We start from the raw sequence: 20,915 nt of genomic DNA on the forward strand, positions 1-20,915 counted from the left end.
TGCATACTACTTTTTTTTCCTGAGTTTTAAATGTTTCACTGAAATTAATGTTTTATGTTATATAATTTCGCCTACAGTCATTTTTCTCCAAGTCATCTCAGGCCAACACTAGTAATAACAAAATGGCAAAACAGTGACGTACATTATTTGACAGATTCTATAAATGGCTGAGTGTTGCTATTAATGTGCATGAAAATTGTCAGGCTTGATCACTTACTGATATTTCCGGATTGGAGAGCTCACTCAGAAGTTTCTTAGCCTCAATGACAGCCTGATAAAGCCTGAGTGATTGGCCATCACTTGCCACGAAGCAGGCACTGGGAGAGTTACAGTACAAACCTAAAAAGAAAAACAATTGAATGTTACCACTGTTATGCTTGTTTTTTCTAAATAAATATGTCAAGCGAACACTACTGAGATTTAACATTCACTCATGTTTAATTCAGAAAATCTGAAGTCATTTGGTAAAGTAAGTTGCTTTTGTACATTTATCTACAATGCACAGTGTCAAGTGGACTAATAACCACACATGGAGACTCGTCTCAGACCTACTCTTAGTTGGACATAGTTAACTATATAGAAAACAATAACAATAAACAATCCTTCACATCAATCAACCCTCCCAAACAAAAAACACCCCCCCCCCCAAAAAAAACCCCCAAAACAAACAAAAAAATCTCATTACTGCCTTTTTGCTAAGGCAACACACAATAAAGTACTTAGCAATCTGACCAGTAATAATATTTTCTCACCTAAACAGCTGCTGGGAATGAGCGTGGGCAGCCAGGCTACATTAGCAAATGCTGATGCATGGAGAGAATTGATTCTAGCAAGCTCCGAGACCCCGCCTGACAACGACAGCGGGCCGACGGGGTCCACTCTCCATAAAATCAGCTCACTGTAGATCGCATTGGGATCCTGGGAAACCATACCCAGGGACACCCGCGTGGGTCGTGACCCACGAGATAGAGATGCAGAATGAGAAAAACCAGAGGAGGAGGCCTCTGGAGGAACCAAGATGCTGTCTGCCTCTGGCGTCCTCAAGGCATTGTGGTGTGAGGTGGTGAGGAGAAGAGGGAGCAGCGAGTGACAGGCCAGGTCATTGAGGTGAAAGCGGTGACCACAGTACCGTGACTTGTGAGAGACACTGAGCACAGTCGAGAAAGCAGAGTCCTCTGCAAAGCTGACTGTCCACTGGTTTAAAGAGCCATCAGCATGTTTGGAGATCATAAGGACATTGGGGGTAAATATGCTTAATCGAAGACTACTGCTGGGTGCAGATTTTCCTTGACCTCCGTAGCTTATTAGAGCAGATTTGGCTTGAGGCAATGTGCTCCCAGGCGGTCGCTGTCTGCCATGTTGGATAGCTAGATCCACGTTCTTGTTGCAGGCATACATTACCACACTTTGGCTCAGGGAGATGGCGTCACCTGCGGGGAACGCTACAGGAATGCGGGATGCAAACGACACCTGAGACAGAAAGAGATGTCATAGCAATGTCACCAAAAGTGACTGTAATTTGCAGCTCAGATTTAAAGAGGAAGACTAATTAAACTAATTAAAACAGCCAGGCCTAAAAAATGAATGCCAATGAAACCTGAGATTCAGTTTTGCGCCTGAATGACCAGATTCTCTGTCCTCATTATTTTTACTGCTCATAAAAATGCACTAGGGCATGTCTGAATTTGATATGAAGTCACAGACAAGTACAATATATTTGTGTGAGTCGCCAGATGAGAAGACATTAGAACAAGTACACCATCACAACTGTGAAAATAAATCACAACCTTACTCTGATGATAAATTAATGATTTCCCACAAAGAACTTTCTGAAATTCTGAATATAAACAAATAACTAAATAGAAAACTGTTTAATCTAAAGTTTAAAGTTATATTTTGAGCAGAATTCAGTTACCTTTGATTGCTGCATGATTATGGTCAAATGATTAACAATTATTTTGATCAATATTGAGATCACTGTTATTTATTGATTATAGTGGAAAAAAGGTTTTAATTACAATTTTCATTAAACATAAACTTGCTTTTATGTTGTGCAGTATTTCCACTAATGTAAAATAGTTGCTTAAAAATAATACTGAACTTCCTCATTGACCTAAATTAAGTAAATCTCTAAGAAGAAAAATCAAGTCTTTCACCCCATCGATTGTACCTGCATGATTAATAAAACTTAGCAGCAAATGTTTTGCATATGGTGTAGGTTTTACCAGAAAAATAATTCCAGAATAGATAACAGCAGCATGCTGGCCAATTTTCCAAAGCCTTTGTTACTGTTCACTGTGTTTACTGGACACTTGTCTCTGCCCAAATAAACTGTGATTAGATGGATGATTTTAGTGCGTCTTTGGGAGCTAGATGGTTATGCAGATGTGGTGTACAGGCTTGCTTTTATAAATGTCTCAGATGAGGTTGAATGACTCATGCTGGCAACATCTGCATTGTTTTTCTTAGCCTTCATGCATTAATAATACTGCAGTTTTTGGCATGTTTTCAGGAGGCTGAATATAAGTTAGTAGTCTTGCCTTACAGACTAGTTAACTCTACAGCACTTTTTGCAGAGGATTTCTTTATAGTTAATGTTACTTGTGCCAAATCAGAAGTACTTCCAAACAACGGATGACGACCCACTTTGAGGGACAAGTTCTTCACCTTCTGTTGTGCTAGACATTAAAATTTTGTAGTATCTGTATTTTTAACAAAGACTTTCTTGTTCAGACCAATCAAGAACATTTCAATCTTGGACAGACGCAGGCACAGTATCAGGTCCTGATCAAGGGGGTGCTTGACTTGTTTTTACTTTTGTGTTCTTTTGGAAGAACATGCATTTTCAATAACAGTTATTTATGTTCATTTATTTATTATAGAGAAAAATCCATACTGAGATTAAATTAAGACCAATTGTGCAGCTAACTGTGCAGTTTCTCTGTGTATCAACCTCTGAAATAAGACTATAAAAGATAAAGAGGAAAGAAACTGGAGGAATACTCTCATGAAACAAACAGAATGAATGTACAACTGTTCTATATAAAGAACAATAGCAGCAAAGTACCTGAGCTTGTCTGAACATGCCTGGGTGGTATTCATCTAACCAGTCCACATGCCAGACCAACAAAGAGCCATCCATGGGATGAATACTGAACAGCATGTCGGCCCCTTTATTCCACTCCTCTAACAGCACATCCAATTGGTGCTCCACTGCTGCCAGAGGCAGCTCCACTGTTCCTGGTCCTTGGGGTTCACTTGGTCTATTCTCCTCTTCTTCAAAGTCATCTTCATTTTCAGGCTCTGGAAAAGAATACAAATCATGGTAGCCAAACAATATGTTAAAGTCTATTCTAAAGGTTAGACTTTAACTGTCACTGTTATTACAGCTTCACATGCACACACCCATTACTGACTCATCCAAATCATTTCTCTCTACCTTCATTGGAGCACTCGTTCTGTTGCTCTACACTAATTCGAAGCTGTTGCAGAAAGACTTCCATGGCTAAAGTAAAGTGAAGCTCTTTGTTGTTGAGCCAGTGGACAGAAAATGGGCCACCTGGTTCCTCATCATCCACTGCGTTCAGAGAGGAGATGGAGGGCAACAGGGGAATGTCTGTGAAACATACAAGTTATAAGCTGTTAAACATTTAGAAAACTTAATGAATAAATAACAACAACAACAACAACAACAAAATATACATCAGACCGGGCTGCTGACATGCAGGACAAAAATATATCTGCTGGAGCAAATTAACTTTCATGAATGTAAGCATGGTTTAGTATCCTAAAACATAATCCAAGCATACAAATCCTGCAGGACTTCTCAGCCTGAAGGCTGAAAGAGTCTACATGATTTTATCCTAATTCAGGTCAAATTAAGCTACCCAACTAAAACGGAGAGGAAGAAAATGAAATGCTCACAGTTACTCTGAACAGCTCTCACTGAGCACAAGCTCACTGGAATGTTAAAGAAACAACCTCAGGCAATCTGCAAAATTAATGGTATTTTTGCCAAGAGGTTAAGACTTCTGACTTCCAGCTGAGTTAACCATCCATGTACTCTGTACAGTTCAGGAATAGCAAATGATGTGCTTTAGTTCATTCGTCTTTATCAAGAACTTTATGTCATGTTAAAGCTTTAGTTCTTCAATATGTTGTGAGATTTCTTTTGGTATTTAACAAAATACCAGTGATGGGGATCAACAGGATTATTAAGTAGTTTCAGAGTGTGTTCAAGTCAAACCTGTGGCTGGGTTGATGCTGGCAGCAATGTGAAAGTGGCAGAGAGCATTGGCATGGGGCATGTTATTGCTGCTCTTCTTGTGGTTACAGTGTCCACTTTGAAGGTGAGGCAGGCCGCTGGTCCATGATAGCTGAGGTATGTCCCGATAGTGCCGCGATTCTTGAAAATCCAGCTGTGCAGAAAACAAGTATGATTATTATGAAGTATTGCTCAAATGTCAATTTAATATTTTATGACTGCAGACATCGTCTGTGCCATCCAAATGCATAATACTAAATGTAAGAGGCACTAAAATATTACATTAACCTGTAGAAATGTGGAGCTACTTAAATAAGATTAAAAAGAGGAAAATGAAACACCATTGTTCCTTGTTGCCTTTTCAGGCTGAAAAGACAGGTTGAGCTTGTCTTTTGGAGGTTGATGTGAATTAATCAACTTGTGTCGACTTACAAACCTCTCCAGCTCTCATCCCAGTCTGTGCTAAGCTACTCTACTTTGGTGAACAGGTGGTCCCCTCAGGGTGGGATTTTAATTTATTGGTATTGATGTTTAAACTGCATTTAAGTGAAGAGCCCAATTTGTCTTAAAACAGAGCAACAGGAGCTGGCAACATGGAGGAGTGGCTGTCACAGAGCGTGTATAGAAGAAATTTTAAAGTTTATTGGGTATTCAGGTTATGTAATTTGGTGTCTCACAGCAGACTGCAGCTAAATGCCCCAATGGAAAACAAGTCTCACAGGATGACAAACAATAATTTAAAAGCAGTGTTTCTTTAACCAAATATGTGATTGTATCTAGACTCACAGGTGCAAAATGAGTAAGATAAAACGAGCTGTAAACCTGCAGGTTTTGAGATTTATGAAGACTACAAGTAAACTCACCATTAAAAAGCCATGACAAAGCAGGTACAAATACTTTTAAATGAAATCCCATAACCTTGCCTCCTCCAGATGTTCTCAAATAACAACTTATTCAGAATATTGGGGCTTAATTAACTGCACTGATTTGCAAGAACATTTGCTGGGATTTCTAATGAATAATTCCCTACCGTCTTACAGTCTTACAGACTCTGCGTATCCATTTTTTTGTAAACTAATATGCCCCAAGCTTTTCAAGCACTGGTGACACCCACAACTTTCCAAAGATAAAATGAATGTCGGTTAGGATGTTGCGAACAAGCTGGGTCACTTAAAACAGAACACACCAGTATTGCAAACACAAACATGCGCCAGAGAACTGAAAAAGATTAAACACCGATCAAAAGTCAGAGGTATAATTTTAAGGTATCGTACACATTACAGAAAGGCAGACAGTTTCAAAAACCTTCATGTCTGAGACCCTTAATTTTCCCTTTTAACTATACCAAACCTCTGTTGCTCTCCATCTACCTTCTCAAAGTTGTTTTGAAATTTCTCAGTGCCTCTTTGTTCTTTTACTCTCATCCTTAAATTATCACTGTGCAACACATAAAAATACAAAAGCTTGGAAATTATTTCTGTAGAAAAAAGGGGAAACCACAAATCATATCATTTGTACCATCCATTTCCAACTACACAGGAAATGACAACTTGTTTCTTTTTGCATGTTGTATACAAACTAGAGAGCGATACAGCTTTACAAATAATACTTCTGATACGGACAAGTTATACCCAAAAAGCACAACGTTTCCGATGCAACAGTGTGATGAAATGAAATGAAATTTCTGCAGCCAGTGTAACACTCTGTCAGATTATCATTTCAAAGCAAAAAGGAAAGAAAGCATGACATCTGAACACCTGATAAAGTGCATATATGGGAGTATCTAGGGAAGTCATGAACAACGCTGATGATCATTTCATAGCTTGTTCTCTGTTATAAAGAGAATTATTTACACAAAATGATGTGAGGTCCTTTTAAATATTCAGTTTATCCTAATTATTAATATCACTTAAGAAAAAATAAAACACTGACATACAAGTCTTACTATGCAATGCTAGACTTAAAGGCGTATAATGAGAAATTCTTCAAATCAAATAAAGCACCATAAAAATCACGTGTTTCACTTGTGTTAGTAAACTATATTTAAACTGATCACGAGCAAAGGGTCCTGCCAAATAAAAAAAAAAATTAACCAAAGTAATTGCGCATTTTTTTGTTTATCGAAACAACAAATAGCATTTTTGTGTTTGATTTTTAATTTCGAGCCTGTGTGCAAATAGTATAGATTTTTACATTTCATGTGTTTTGAGTGATGTGTTGCTAAAAAGGCCTTGTTTTCTGCACTGTCATACAGCTGAAACTGAAAATAAAGGTTAAATGCAGGATTGCTTAATTAGACTGTGTTAACGTTAGCAAAGTCCTGCTGATTATACTGAGTGTTTATTTTAAGCAGGAAAGTCAAAGTCATTGTGGCTTACTTCTTGTGAGGCTTGTCCGTGTGTCTTCCCATTGCAGCCGTTTTTCTTTGAGAGGCCAGCAGAAGATTTAAGCGTTTCACTGTGTTGGCCAGAAGAAGGGTTTTTATGGTGACCAGATAAGAGGCTGTCACCTGGCAACAGCGTCTCTGCCCACAGCCGACATACACTGTCCTTACAGCAGGTGAGCAGCACATTACACACTGCGCCCCTGTTAGGATAAAGGAGGGAGAAAAAGAGAGAGATTTTTAAAAAAATTAATGGAATTTTAATTTCAATTACAATTCTGTCTTACAATGATTATTACATCACGATAACTGAGACAGAAATGATTATTTGTCTCAATCCATTTCACATTTGTGCTCTCGTTTTGCATTTCTGCCCCTTATTTTCACTTACTTTTGCCTCTAATAAAAAAATCCACACCTTGCCAGCTCACATTTATTTATTTAATTCTTAAATTATAGTTGAAGTTCAGTTAAATCTCTTTAATTAAGATAACTTTTTCAAAGTTCAGTGTAGTGTTCTTAAATTTAATTGTGTACGTAATTGTGTGGTTCTTCTGTTTGACGCCTGCAACAAGAGCACCAGATTGCTGCAATTCCCCTCCTGTGTGGAAGCCCTCTGAAGGTCACATACGATTACCAATATTATATAAAGCTATGAAACAATTTGGAATGTGCCAAATTTATTCAACCCACACCATCTGTAGTGACATATTTTAAATAAACAAAGACAGACATCAAACCTGTCCACAACAAGTTACCTCAAGCTGCTTTCTACTCTAATGTAAAGAAGATAAAGACCTAATATTTTTCAACCATCCTTTCAACCAGCTTGTTAACTTAGGCATTTTTTTTCTTTTGCCCAGCTGTGGAAGGTTAGGTCATTTTGACCTAACCTTCAAAGAAAAGGAAGTTAAAGAAAAGGAAGTTAGAAAAGGCTAGGAGATGACAAATTAACAGTGTCTGTACCGTGGCATGTACTTGCTGGTCTTCCTCCAGGAGAAACTGGTGACAGAGCGGGGATGAGCCAGGTAGATAAAAGAGAAGGCCAGCTCTCCCAGGTCACTCACATTGGCGTCTGGAGGTGTAAAGAGTGTGGTAACACCCATCTTCCACTTACTGGTGCTGTACCAAACCTTTATTAGGCAATCATCCTGAAAAGAAGAGGCAATGAAGGATATAAGCGATACCATAGGTAGTTCTAACAAAAAACACACGACACCAGAAGGTAGAAGTTAATTATTATCAACTAATTTCACATGAATCTAGAGTGTTCGGTTTTTAAGTGCGATGTAACAAAGGGACACAACTTACCTGACCAGCTGTGGCAAAGAACTCACCGTCAGGAGAGAACTTCATTAAATTGACTGGAGAAGCAGTCCTTGAGATACAAAATGAAAATTATATTCAACACTCCATGTCAATATAATAAGTAATGTTTAGGACAAAATAAAATAGGTTTTAACAAATTGCAGCAGGACATGCACTCAATCAGATAACTGAGTGCAAGTCCTGCTGCAGTCAGATTTGTATTGAATATAATGTTACAGAAAAATGTGCATTAGCTGATTTTATTTTAATGTCTATTTGGTGCTTACAAGATAAATGAAAATCCTAATTTTAAAGTCTCTGTCATGTTTGTGACTATTTTACAAACTCTGTTCTTACTTGCTCTGCCAGATACACCTCCAGGCAGAACGGCAGTCTCTTATGGTCATTTCTGCCGGCTGCCCCCTCTCATCAGCTTCATCCTTTACTCCATCAACATTAGACCACAACTGCAGGCTACTAGAGCCTGTTAGGAGAGTGCAACCTGGACAGACAAACATATACAGATATGATCTTTCAGGACAGATATCATCAAATTTCTGTTTAAAAAAAAAAAAATTAAACATTTATATTTTTCCGGATCTGTAGTACCACCCCAACACTTCTTTTTAAATCACAACTGTTTATCTTAATATGTCTGTGTTACTTTAAGAAAGAACAATGGTTAGAGTACCTGTAGGGTGCCATGCTAGGTTCCGTACTATAGACTGTAATACAAATTGACCAGTCTTCTGCCATTGGCAGTTCAATTTCTGTACAGGAAAAACAGAAAAAGGCAAAATTCAAAACAAGTATTTCATGTTTTGGCAATTATGTTGGCTGAAACTTTGCGCAATAATTCCCTATTTAGATAAGCTCAGAAATAAATTCCCTGTTTCGATGGTACATGTGGAACTATAGATGAAGCTTTAACAAGCGCTAACAGTGAACTTTCAATTGAGTCACATGCAATCAGGCAACACACACAGCATTGTAATACCAGGGTACTTCTGCAATAAACGAAATACGGTTTGTACTTAAGATGTTGTAAATTCTTCTCATTTCTTGTGGTTATTCTTTGACTTCTCTAACAACAGCTCAGACAAAGCAAACGTCTTTACGGACTACAGAACAGAAACCAAAACAGTGAACATGACAATAATCGCATGATTTATGCAAGTAGTTGCAGAGGAACAATATTCTGCTCCATTTCAAATATCAAGAGAGTTTTGCCACACAGAAAAGCTTCATTCATTCATTCTGGATGACCTGAAAACATGCATGACTATACTGTGACTGGAAGAAAGTGCAGGCTACTCACGGTCAACGATGAGTCTTTTTGATCTGGTTGCTGAACAGGCTCAAAGACACACACAATGCTTCCATAGGAAGCTGCAATCTGCCAGCAAAAAAAGGTCGACATTTTAGATATACTACAAAACAAATACAAAGGTATCACTGCAAACAGAAACATATACTGTCCTCCATATCAGCCTAGTTATCCAAATTTAAGTAATTCAAAAGAATTCTTGAAAGGTTAAATTTATGCTTTGTAATATAGATCAAAAATACTAATACTTATAGATCCTAATCAGAATCAACTATAACTTGCTTTATGAGTCATGACATATCTACACAGTAAGAGAGAAGACACCTTGACAACAGGCCAATAAATAAATAAATAAAAAATACCTTAAGTCATAACAACTCAGTGATGAGTGAATATAGTCTTATCTACTCTATTCACACCTCAATTTCATCAATTTGTAAGGGCTAAATTTTCAAGTAATTTCCATGGGACCCAAGAGTCATAATGTTAACTGAGCAAACGATAATACAAGCTGCGTCTTTAATGTGGTAAATAATATGCCAACTGTCAGGGAGGGAATTCTGTGAAGGGGTGAGTCACATGCACATGTTTAAATGTGTGTACACAGACATACAAGTCATCACATGCACAAGCATAGTCACATGGACACTACACAATGGCTCAAAGTATAAGACAGGCTTTTTGGGGCACAAATATAGGTTCTGCAGAAGCAGCACAGTTCAAATTTAATTAAATTCTAAAAGGCAGACACATTTATGCTGAGATCAAGTTCTGGGGATAAAGCAGTCAATTCAACATGAGCCTGTAGAGTGACTGACAAAAAGAAAGAAAATGTGAGTAAAAAATTAAGTCTCCTTCTCTGTGGTTATAATGATGACTACTCTTTGGTCTGATTTTCATAAACCCCCAACTGAGACTTTAAGATGGTATTATGCTAATATTTATGAATATTACAAGAGACATCTTAAGGCTCTCATGAAACCATTAACTTTACCAAGAAGAGATGAACAGTAGATTTGCAGGGCTAACTGTGATGGATGCAGCTTTTAAAAAGTTATTTTTACTGCTTTATGATGTTTGTAGAGATCGCTTGCTCCACCTCCATACTGACTTTCTTTATTTGATTTCTCATCGCAAGTAGACATACATTTCTCAAAATAGTGTAGTAATATTTATACTCTAGACACCTAATTAGCCTTTAAAATAATGTATTTGGAAAATATATCCTTAATAGGAACAACTTACTAAAGCTCATAAAATGATATGAAGTGCTACAACACTTAAAGTATGAGCACAAAGGATGTACTATGTAAACTAAAAGCATTGCAAATATCACAGTGAGCAGAGGGCAATGAAGTGGAAATGGCAAGCAGACCAACTTGGCATACTTAAACAGATGCTAGACCATGCTGGAGGCGTGTGTGGGTAGTTCTGGCCCAACGGAATTGGATTTAAGGTCACAAGGGAAGAAGTGAACGACTGGTTGAGCATGTTTTATATTTATTTAAATTATTGCAGTGTTGCCTGCACTTTTTTAAAAAAGGCTACCACCCTCCCTAATTAAAAACTAATCCCAGTTCATTAGAATTCTGCTATATGATCTTTATTATCAGGTTTATGCAGATGTTGCAAGCTGCTTTTGTGGCTCCTTTTGCAGCAATGCTACTTACCAACAAGCAGAACTGTGAGTACTCGACTGCATAATGACTGTTGCCATTATGTGCCAAGTTTTGTTTCCAGAGACACAAGAAATGTGTAGTGTATTAAGAAATAATCTAAATTCTGTGTTATTTTATCCTCTTCCTTTTTTCTTTTTTTACTGAAGAATCAAATTTAAATTCATGAAAAGAAGCCACTGTACAGGGTGAATATCTTGTAAATATATATTTAGATTTAAATATATACAAATAAATAAATACAGCCTGAGACAAGTAAACAGTATCCACGAGGGACAACCTTTAAAGTAAAATTGTCAGCAGAGCCCAAAGTTGATAGAAGAGTCATACTCTTACGATGAAAACTTGAGATGATATATTGGTCAATATCAGTCTACTGACTGTCTTTAATACTCCGATAAAAGAAGACAACATATTAATAATGGCAGCCACTTATGGTTATGGCTTAGTCACACAAGTAAAAATTGGCCATCTCCAGCGGTCCACCTCCAAATGGCTCTCGCAGGTAGGAACAACCAATGCTTGCCTGGTGACTTTTTGCATTTGGTAATCAATTATAAACAGCTGTGGCCACTAACTGATTAACCAAACGTGCAACACTTTCAATCTTTAGCTGACCGCTTTTGATCATAAGGCAATCGCAGAGGTCACCTGCTATGAGTCTCCAAACATTTGTGGTCTGACTGCAGAGTAACTGATATGAAGCTCAGAAAGAATAGCAAGCGTCAGTCAGATTCTTTAAATTGCAAACTTAATTTTTTAAGTAACGTTATGCATTTCCTCACTTTCCTAAGAACTTTGCAACTGCAATGACATCACTATCTACTTCCTTAATTAGGTCCATCAAAGCAAATGCAAAAGAAAATCTTTCATTGTCTTTGTTCTGCATATGAAATGGGAAAGGCAATTAAGAACAGAACAGAAAGACTACATTAAATAACTACATCTTTTTTTCTTAAATGCAAATTACAATCACAGAAGATCTTTTGTTTGTCCCCACATTAAAGGACTTGTCAGTGACAACAGCAAATGCACTTGCTGTACAATCACCAGCTTTACTGGGTGGTTTTTACTTCACTTAGAGCTGATGACGGGAAGCTCGAGTTCATTAAGCTGCTCATTGATGTTGCCCGCAACTGACTTTCCTGAAAGCATAAGCTGCCAACACTTAAGACAGCAGTAGAGATTGCTAATAAATTGCACTGCAAAACAGCTAATATACCAAAACAACTAAAAACAGCAAGTCACAAAGTGGAACTTGCTTACCACTCAATATAATCAACCACACGTGTGGTCATTATATTAAAGTCAAAGAAAACGGTATGTCATGGGGCCCTGCAATGTTTAGCACCTTCTGCTTTTTTTCTTTTAATTTAATTATGGGTCAGATGTTTTTTCAAACATTAAAGCTAATTTATAGTTGATCGTTGCTTTGTCCCACGTAACCAAAAGACAGTTTATGGGTTTGGAATGAATATAATGTCTTATAACTTTATTCAAGGCTGGAACTAAAATATATTTAAACTCCATTTTTCAATTAATTTGTCTAAAAAACAAAACTTTTAAAAAGCCATTCAGAGCACAAACGAATACCTTAAAATGATATACAACAAAGACAAGCACTGAATCTGCACATTTTCTAAGCTCAAGCAACTAAGTGTTTGGTATTTTTATGTGGAAAAATAAATATAATTAAAACAATTAATGAGCTATAAATAGGGCTGGGCCATATCATACCGTTCACTGTAATAATGTTGGGCAATAATAAGAAAATGAAATATCGCGATAGAATATGGGTAAATGCGCATGCACCGTGCCTTTGTTTTCATATGCGCATGGCGGAAAAAGCATGGCGGCGATGGAGAATGAGAAGGGCGAAAGTGGATCGTTGAATGAAACGGATGAACCAGAATTGGTTTGTAAAAATGCTGCAACTTCAGTGGTGTGGAACTGGTTTAGCTTTCATCCGTCAGATACACAACAAAGCACTATTTTTGGTAGAGCATGCTAACGCGCCGTCGTTATTACCGTGTTGTTTGGAAAATACGGCACACTTAAAATCAATCCTTTGATTTTTCTGAAAATCGACAGTGCCCCTTATGATCCTGTGTGCCTTATGTATGAATTCTGGTTGTGTTTACTGACCTCGAAACGATTTTATGTACACGGCGCTCGAAAATCTGTCAAACGTTTTAGTACAACTTTGCTAAGCTACGAAGCCGCACCGTTTGATGGATTGTCGGGGCATTACGGCTATCGTAGGCAGGAACCTCGTAGAGTGATACTTACTGTGCTTCAACATAATATTACTGTATTGTGCGTGTATAACCTCTTTTTTAGTTTTTTGGATATTCTACATGGTTATGCTGAGGATATGTTGGCCAATTTCCACTGGAAATGCCTTTTGGTTAAACTGTCAGCAAGGAATTTGCATTTGCACTGTAAAATATTTATGTAACTTTAATGCAAATAAAAAACAGCTGCTTCTTTAAGTGAAAATACATTGATGGGTTTGTTTTTTTTTTTTGCACTAATAAAGTTGTGGAGTTGTAAAGTATTTTGTCTAGTGTCAATTATATCGTCAGTTATATCGTTATCGCAAATTTTCAAATGTATATCGTGATAAATATTTTTGGTCATATCACCCTGCTCTAGCTATAATTATATGTTATCGTCTAATGGTCTTACATAATTACTCTATGTGGCAAACCATTTATCTTTTACTGAAATCTGGCTCCATTTATTTTCACTGGGATTTGCTTTAGTTACATCACTGGGATCTCACGCTTGCGCATTCAAGCACAAGTCAGCCTGAGGACCCCAGTGAATAAAAGCACCACACCGTTGGCCTTACCTGTCCACCCTGCAATGAGCAGTCGACACAGCCGACCTGTATGTTGCCATGTTTGGTCCCTGGGATGATCTGCAGTCGCTCAAAATCACTGCCCAAAATCACCACGTCACAACCTGATGCATAGGCCTATCAAGAGACAAGACAGTGAGAGGGTTAGAGAAATGAACATAATACTCTAAGATTCATCCGGCCAGGATTGCATGAAGGGTCACTTGAACTGCACTTGTCCCAGAGCTATTGTCAAGGCATCAAACATGCCATCATATGACAGCCCTCAAGTGCAAGCAGATAAGATTAGAATTCCATGCTCTATTTCTGTGGCACTCAAAAGGAGCTCCTCACATGAACTGTGATTCACTATGACTTTTCCTCTTTCACAAGAGGACATAAGGACAGAAATGGCTCCCCGATTAATCCATTCCTGAAAAGCATGTTGCCAGTATCTGAAATTAGCACTGACTCACCTGTCAACGGGTCAGGTAGACAAAATCCATCAATAAGGTTTTTTTTGTTTTTTTTTATACCAGTCTCATGAGATGGAATTACATTTTGAGTAAAACCTACCCTTGAAGGAAAAAAGAAGTTGATTTCAGCCCTCAATGCTCTAAAAAATTAGAGCATTAAAAAAAAATGTAATGTAATCTAATTACTCTAATCAACTTAAATCTCCTTTCTTCACTGTTCAGACTCTACTGCAATCACATTCTTCTTTGCATGGTGTCAAAGGTTTGGCCGCCTCCTCACAAACTCATGACACCACAGAATGACCAGTACAGGCAGGTTTTCACATACTGGTGATTAGTTGGTGTTTATTACTTACTTCGAGGCAGAGCTGGGTGACAGCAGAACATACAATAACATTTTGACAAATAATAAAACAATGACACAGAAAGCCTATAATACAGCAGAGACTTTCATTATTGTTGTTGTTTTTTAATTACATTTATTTTATTTACAAAGTTGCCACCAGTGTGGCGAACATTTATGTAATTCTCTAATAGAGTTTTAAGCTTTGAGATCACATGTATTTCAGCTTCTGTTTTTCATACATAACAAAGTCCCAAGCCCATTAAACAACTTTGTGCGGTACATTAGCACATTAGGTTTCAAAGGAATCTGCTAGGAAATCTGCTATTGTGACAAATCAGTTTAGCCACCCCCCATGAATCAAAGCTCCTAAACTGCTGAGGGGGGAAATACTTCCAGAGTCTGAAATATCTTACCGTGAATGGCACATTGTTGACGCTTCCTACAGAGAAACAGTTGTCTCCAGGGTTGACAGCTCCCGTAAGGACCTGATGGAGATTCATGACTCTTGATTATAGTCCACGTGTTATCCTTCCTCTTCTTGCCCTTTTCACAGAACCCTCCCACTCCAGGTGAGATTCATGGGAAACCATGAGAAGGATTTGCTCATCTTTGTGTGTAACCTATAATTTCACATCAGCAGCATCACTACAGACTTGCTGTCACAAGAAGAAGAGGAGGAAGAGATAAACAGCACATGATTTGGTTCAGTCAGCGTCAAGCCTCAAGTACATTACCGACTCCCGGATATTGACTGCAAATTAATTTTAACACTCAGCACTTGTAATATTAGCATGGAAGAAATAAATGTCTCTAAACAGTCTTTGTCAAACCACACTATGAAGGCAAGGCATTCAGTAATCTTAAAAACATTTTGTAAAAGAGCCTTGGTGTACCTTGGTATTAGTCTTTTTATTTAGCAAACAGACAGCTTAGCAAACTGGCACCAAAGCTCTTCTGATCCCCGTGACCCATCTCCAAATTTAAAAATGCACACCATTAGTTCAGCATCAGCACTTTTAGAGGTTATAACCAAGAGGGCTTTAACTGAAAGAGATATGCAGTCAGCTTGGCAGACCAGTCTCTAATTGTGCTAGAAAAGTATTCAGAATCTGTAATAAATGGAGTAACAACCAGGACGGATAAAAAGTGATAGGGGCTATGAAAGGTATTTTTCACTGTGGCTAAAATTGGGAGCACTGCAGAAGCAAGGTGATGGTGTAGCTCATGTTTTGCTAGCTCCCTGCACATTATCTAGTTACAGGAGGGAAATTTGAAACCACTGTCAAAGGTACATATTTGCACATAGCTGAAACAGCACTGACTGTCTTAACAAAAGACAAATACAAAACAGTTCTCCCAGAGTTACTGTTCCTTCAGTAACAGGAACAGATGTGGGATTTAAAAGGGTTAATTACACTTAAAAAAAAAAAAACAGTATTTCACCTTTGTGTATTTGGCAGCGAAGTAAATTCAATACAAGGAGTCCATTAATCAAAAGGGTGCAGGGAATTTGTACGGAGGGTTAAATGGATCACCGGTGCAGGTTACACCTTATTGTAACCCTACAAGCCCGGTTAATCAACTTATCATACAATCAAGGGCTGAACAGTCTGAAAAATCACACGTTTAAACAAGTATAGATTACGTGTCGACCGCAGGTGCGCTACTGAAAATAATGAACGAAAAGTTTCAGAGACAGTTTTAACGATTCAAAAATTTAACGCTACAGAACAAAAATAACACCACCAGAAGGATAAAAAATCCACGTCAGAGGGGTTAACATATGCTTCCTGTGCTGTGGCAACTCACGTGATAACGTTTCACAAGCCAGCGCATTAAAACACAGCTACCGATACCTCATCTGACTAGCATTTTTTCTCCCGTTTAGACAAAAGCGTGCATTTAGCTCACTGTCACTGTGCAAAAGCAGACATTTCATACATGTTTTCAATCCCTCCAGTCGTAACGCTAACTTAGCTGTCAAGTTTAACTAGCTATCAGCAGTCTTTCAGGACACACAGTAACACCACCAGTAATTATCTGCTTACCTTATGCTGCTGCTTCTTGACATCTTCTGCAGATATAACATCAACGGTTACTCCCGTCGCCTGATGTTTTCGGTGAATACAGTTATAATCTCAGGGATTCGGTCTTAGTTTAGCTAGCTTTTGCTAGCGTTAGCTCGCACTAGCCTCTGAAGCTCGCTCTCTGAGCAGGCTCCTAGGCTACAACGCTAGCACTAGGTCACTTATGGCGCACATTTGCCCAACAGTCAATACTTTACGAGAGAAGGAACTATCTATTGACTCAAAATGTTGACTCTGAGTAGGAGTCACCCTCTGCCCGAGGTTAGCAAATAAAACCCTTCCAAAGAGGAAGCTTTTCCTTATGTTGAAGATATGTGATGATAATGACTGTTTCGCTGCAAAGCATCGTGGGTCTTGTAGTTTTAAAACCGTGCTCGCACTCTCGCGCGTGACGTTCACGCACACAGGCTTTTACAGTTGTAGCTAACACGTTTTGCGTTGTTTTTCGTGGGTGCATTGGCTTGTATAGAGAAGGTAAATAGTTAAATACAGCCATACCTGGAGATGGTTGTATTTAACGTTTTTCTTTTACACTTTAAAAATGTTAAAACGTAAAAATATGACTTTTATGTTGTTTGAACTTTGTCCCCAAAATTTTACAGTAGCACTATCATACAGTAGGAGTATTTTTGAGCACTGTACTGACTGTAGGTTGACCAGTTCATAACTAAAACGTGTGGGGTAAGGAATATGCCTGTATGAGGGACTGGGATCTTACCCAATAATGAGAGGTTTAAACTGTTGATACATCTAACACAGCTCTGTCATCAGTCATTTGAAGGACTAATACTATACTATAAATGACAGCTAAAGTTTGTATTCATAGAATGGCTATTAAAGCTGTTAACTCATCCCCTTTTGAGCTGTATTTTTCTTCTTTGGGTAAAATATTTTTAAAATATTTGGAAAACTATAACCTTTGAAAATGTGGGGCGTTTTCTAAATTTTTGGGAAACAAGAGGTAAAAATACTTAGCAGTCCCACACAAATTTGGACACCTAGGCCACCTAACTACATTTACACAGCTGTGAAAAAGTATTTGCGCCTTCCTGATTTCTCAGTTTTGGGTTTTGTTTTTTTTGGGGTGGGTTGAGGGGGCTGGATTGTGCATATTTGTCACACTTCATCACCAAAAGAAACCAAACCAAACCAAAATGCAGTTTCAAATGATGATTTAATTTATTAAGTAAAAAAGTTATCCAAACCTACCTGGCCCTGTGTGAAAAACTACCCCCACCCACTCATTAAATCATTAATTAGCTAAAAAAAAAAAAAAAAGCAAAGGATAATAACATCTAAGAATAATCTAAAGAAACTCAAAAACAGATGAGATACAAAGTCACTGACGTTTATGAGTGTGGCAAGGCTTACAGTAAACCACAGTAAGAGCCATTATCCACAAATGGAGAAAACTTGGAACAGTGGCAAACCTCCCCACTACCAAAATTACTTCAAAAGCATTTTGACTACTCATCCAGGAGGTCACAAAAGAACCCATAAAGGACTGAACAATAAGATGGAGGCCAAAAAAAATTGCATCCATGGGAGAGTTCCAAGGAGAAAACTGCTCCTGACCAAAAACAGCACAAAGGCTTGTCTCACATTTCCCAATAAAAATCTTGATGATGATCCCCATGAATTCTGGGAACATATGGGTTTGTGACCCATTACATCTGGCCTAAAATAAACACGGTGTTTTATAAAAAAATAACATCATACTCACAGTCAAATGTGGTGGTAGTGTGATTGTCTGGGGTTGCGTCAGGACCTCGATGACTTGCTGCAGTTGATGGAGCCATGAGTTTTGCTCTCTACCAGGAGGAGAATATCCAGCCATCAGTTTGTACCCTGACCATGTATGCTCAAAAACCTTCCAGTGTGACTGAATTAAACAACTGTGCAAAAAATAGTAGGCCAAAATTCCTTTACGGTGATGTGATGTATCACAAATGCTTGATCACCATCAGCTGAGATTTGGAATCTAGAGAAGTCTGAATTCTATGTGAGACTTGTAGCTAAAAAGCCACTGTTCAGATGTGGAATCAAGATGAAGCCTCACTTCAGCACTGAAAATGTGTGCAGAAAATAGCAGCAGGTTCAGTGGACTGATGAGTCAAAATGTTGAATCCTTACCACTAACAGAAGCCAGTTTGTTCTCCAAAGGGCAGGCGATTTATGCAAGGAGTGTAGTCTAAGGATCCCTCAAGGCTTGGGGTGTAATTTTGGCAAGTTTGACAATTTGGTCAAAATTATCTGTCTCTTCAGTGTTGAGAAGTACAAATCCACCAGGGAAGCATCTGATGAGCCCCAAATGAATTTGGAAGCATAACAATGATCCAAAAGAATCAAAAAGCTGCATCATCAATTGAAAGAAGTCCCACAGAGCCCTGATTTCAACATTCTGGAGTCAGCATAAGGATAGTGAAACAGCCTAAATACATGAAGTAATGTGGGGAAGTTTTCCAAGATGGTGTAACAGCCTAACTCCCAAAGTAAATGGAAAAACCATGCAACTCTTGGAGAACTGATACTAATTTTTAAAGAGAAGGCATGATCTCAGCAGACCAAGACTCCAAAGTGTATAAGTGAGGCGACTGAATTTCTTGTATTAATTACAAATAACCACAAGGTGTCATTGTTGTTCAGCACACTGCATTCCAGTTTATTTTCACCAGTCGGAATGATTGAACCATTAGGCTATTAGGCCTAATGATGTGATGCTTTTCATTTCCTCATGTCGCACCTCTATAAATACTTTGTGCTATCGCCTTTTTGTCTAAAGCAATATAATTGGATGGAAATGCATTGAATTTTAGTGAATGAGCACAGTATAACTGTAATCTCATAGAGGCCCATGCTCTGTGATCATTTATCCCACAGATAACTTCTTAATGTGCACTATATTTTCACAAATTCTGCTTGAGCTCCACTGTAATGAGCAAAGCAGTGTTGAACGGGGATGAAAATGAGGATGGTGGGGAGTGCAGGCTTCAAACTCAATTAAGTCATGTTGAGATAAATGGGACAGACACACTCCATTACTAATTAAAATGGCTGACATGTTAGTGACATTAGGGAAGGTTGACGGCGTTTAGCAATGATGAAATTGTTGACTTTCCAGTCAGGAAGTAGGTCACAGCATTATTAAAGATGATACTATAAGCTATTTCATACTGTTTTTTTTTAAATATTCTTAACATTCATGGTTGATCAGCGTACTGCTGCCAGTTAAATGTAACCTATGTCTACTATACATGTAGAAAACTGACATGGGAGTCATTTTTGCACACAGGCTTGTGCACGCCCACGTATCTCTGCACCCACACACAATCCATCTTGCTGTATATTGTCACCCTGTCTCCTTTTACCATCTCAGTTTTCTAGCAGTGGGTTTGACTTTGAACACCATTCACAGAGAAAATAAAAGAGAAATTTTTCATAGACAAACTCTAGCCTGCAGTGTAGAAAGGATATTGCTGCTCAGTGTACTATTGAATGCTGTGAGTTTGACTAAGGGGGATTAGTTCTTTGCCAACATCTTTCTTTTTTTTTTTTTTTTTTTTAAAAAAAACAACTTTTTGCTGCAGAGATACAGTAGATGTGTGCCATAGTGTGCCTTTTTAAAAAAATAAAAATAAATAAATGTTGGAGTTTTTATTTGAAACTGGAAATAGTACAGCTTAGTTACACATTTAAGCCAAAACAAGACCTTAATGACAGAAGATACTGAATTACTGACCAAAAAAAAAAGAATGTGTTGTATTGAGCTTCCTGCACCCCTCTAGTCTATTTCAGTAATAGACGTGCCAAGCTAAAAGTTAGAAGAGACCAAATGTCTCTGTGCAAGATGTATTTGCTAGCATCCCTCAAAACCTACAAGATAGTACATCTATGGAAAATGGGAAGAAAATTTAGGTTTTAAAATACTGGGTAGGATGGAATACATGCTCTACATGTTATGCATTATTGTACTTTTAGAAACTAGTTTACATTAATCAATAGCAAATTGTAACAAATTAAGTATGTGTGAATGATTTGTTCATATATACCTACTTTGTACTTTTTGGAAAATACTATACACTCTGCCAAAGATGCAGATGCAATTTCAAGACACAACATGGTTGAAGGGTGTCTCCCCGGGTCTCTTTTTTACTTCTCATATATTTCATAATTTGCATTTATTGGCCATTATCAATGCCAACATTC

The 20,915-nt window shown here is 37.9% G+C and overlaps 1 protein-coding gene across 4 annotated transcripts in view; it reads right to left on the reverse strand.

Annotated features, from left to right (window-relative positions):
* The window catches only part of LOC102297560 (dmX-like protein 1), a 61,076-nt gene extending 43,993 nt beyond the window's left edge, over window positions 1–17,083 (reverse strand). For 2 of the 4 annotated variants that reach the window (XM_042219526.1, XM_014332591.2), the window contains exons 1-14: window positions 16,671–17,081; window positions 15,036–15,278; window positions 13,813–13,938; window positions 9,274–9,351; window positions 8,647–8,725; window positions 8,313–8,457; window positions 7,959–8,025; window positions 7,614–7,798; window positions 6,643–6,850; window positions 4,247–4,418; window positions 3,440–3,616; window positions 3,068–3,303; window positions 753–1,470; window positions 218–339 (exon numbers count right to left, since the gene is read on the reverse strand). In XM_042219526.1, coding sequence (XP_042075460.1) covers window positions 218–339; window positions 753–1,470; window positions 3,068–3,303; window positions 3,440–3,616; window positions 4,247–4,418; window positions 6,643–6,850; window positions 7,614–7,798; window positions 7,959–8,025; window positions 8,313–8,457; window positions 8,647–8,725; window positions 9,274–9,351; window positions 13,813–13,938; window positions 15,036–15,122 — 2,400 coding nt within the window. In that variant the 5' untranslated portion in view covers window positions 15,123–15,278; window positions 16,671–17,081. Of the gene's footprint in view, window positions 1–217; window positions 340–752; window positions 1,471–3,067; window positions 3,304–3,439; window positions 3,617–4,246; window positions 4,419–6,642; window positions 6,851–7,613; window positions 7,799–7,958; window positions 8,026–8,312; window positions 8,458–8,646; window positions 8,726–9,273; window positions 9,352–13,812; window positions 13,939–15,035; window positions 15,279–16,670 lie in introns of all 4 variants that reach the window. The other 2 variants (XM_042219525.1, XM_042219524.1) reach the window with 2 other exon arrangements.
* Between the last annotated feature and the right edge of the window lie 3,832 nt (window positions 17,084–20,915).

This window comes from Haplochromis burtoni, unplaced genomic scaffold, assembly GCF_018398535.1.
Source record: "Haplochromis burtoni strain Fernald_Lab_line unplaced genomic scaffold, NCSU_Asbu1 Contig_34, whole genome shotgun sequence".
Lineage (NCBI taxonomy): Eukaryota > Metazoa > Chordata > Actinopteri > Cichliformes > Cichlidae > Haplochromis > Haplochromis burtoni.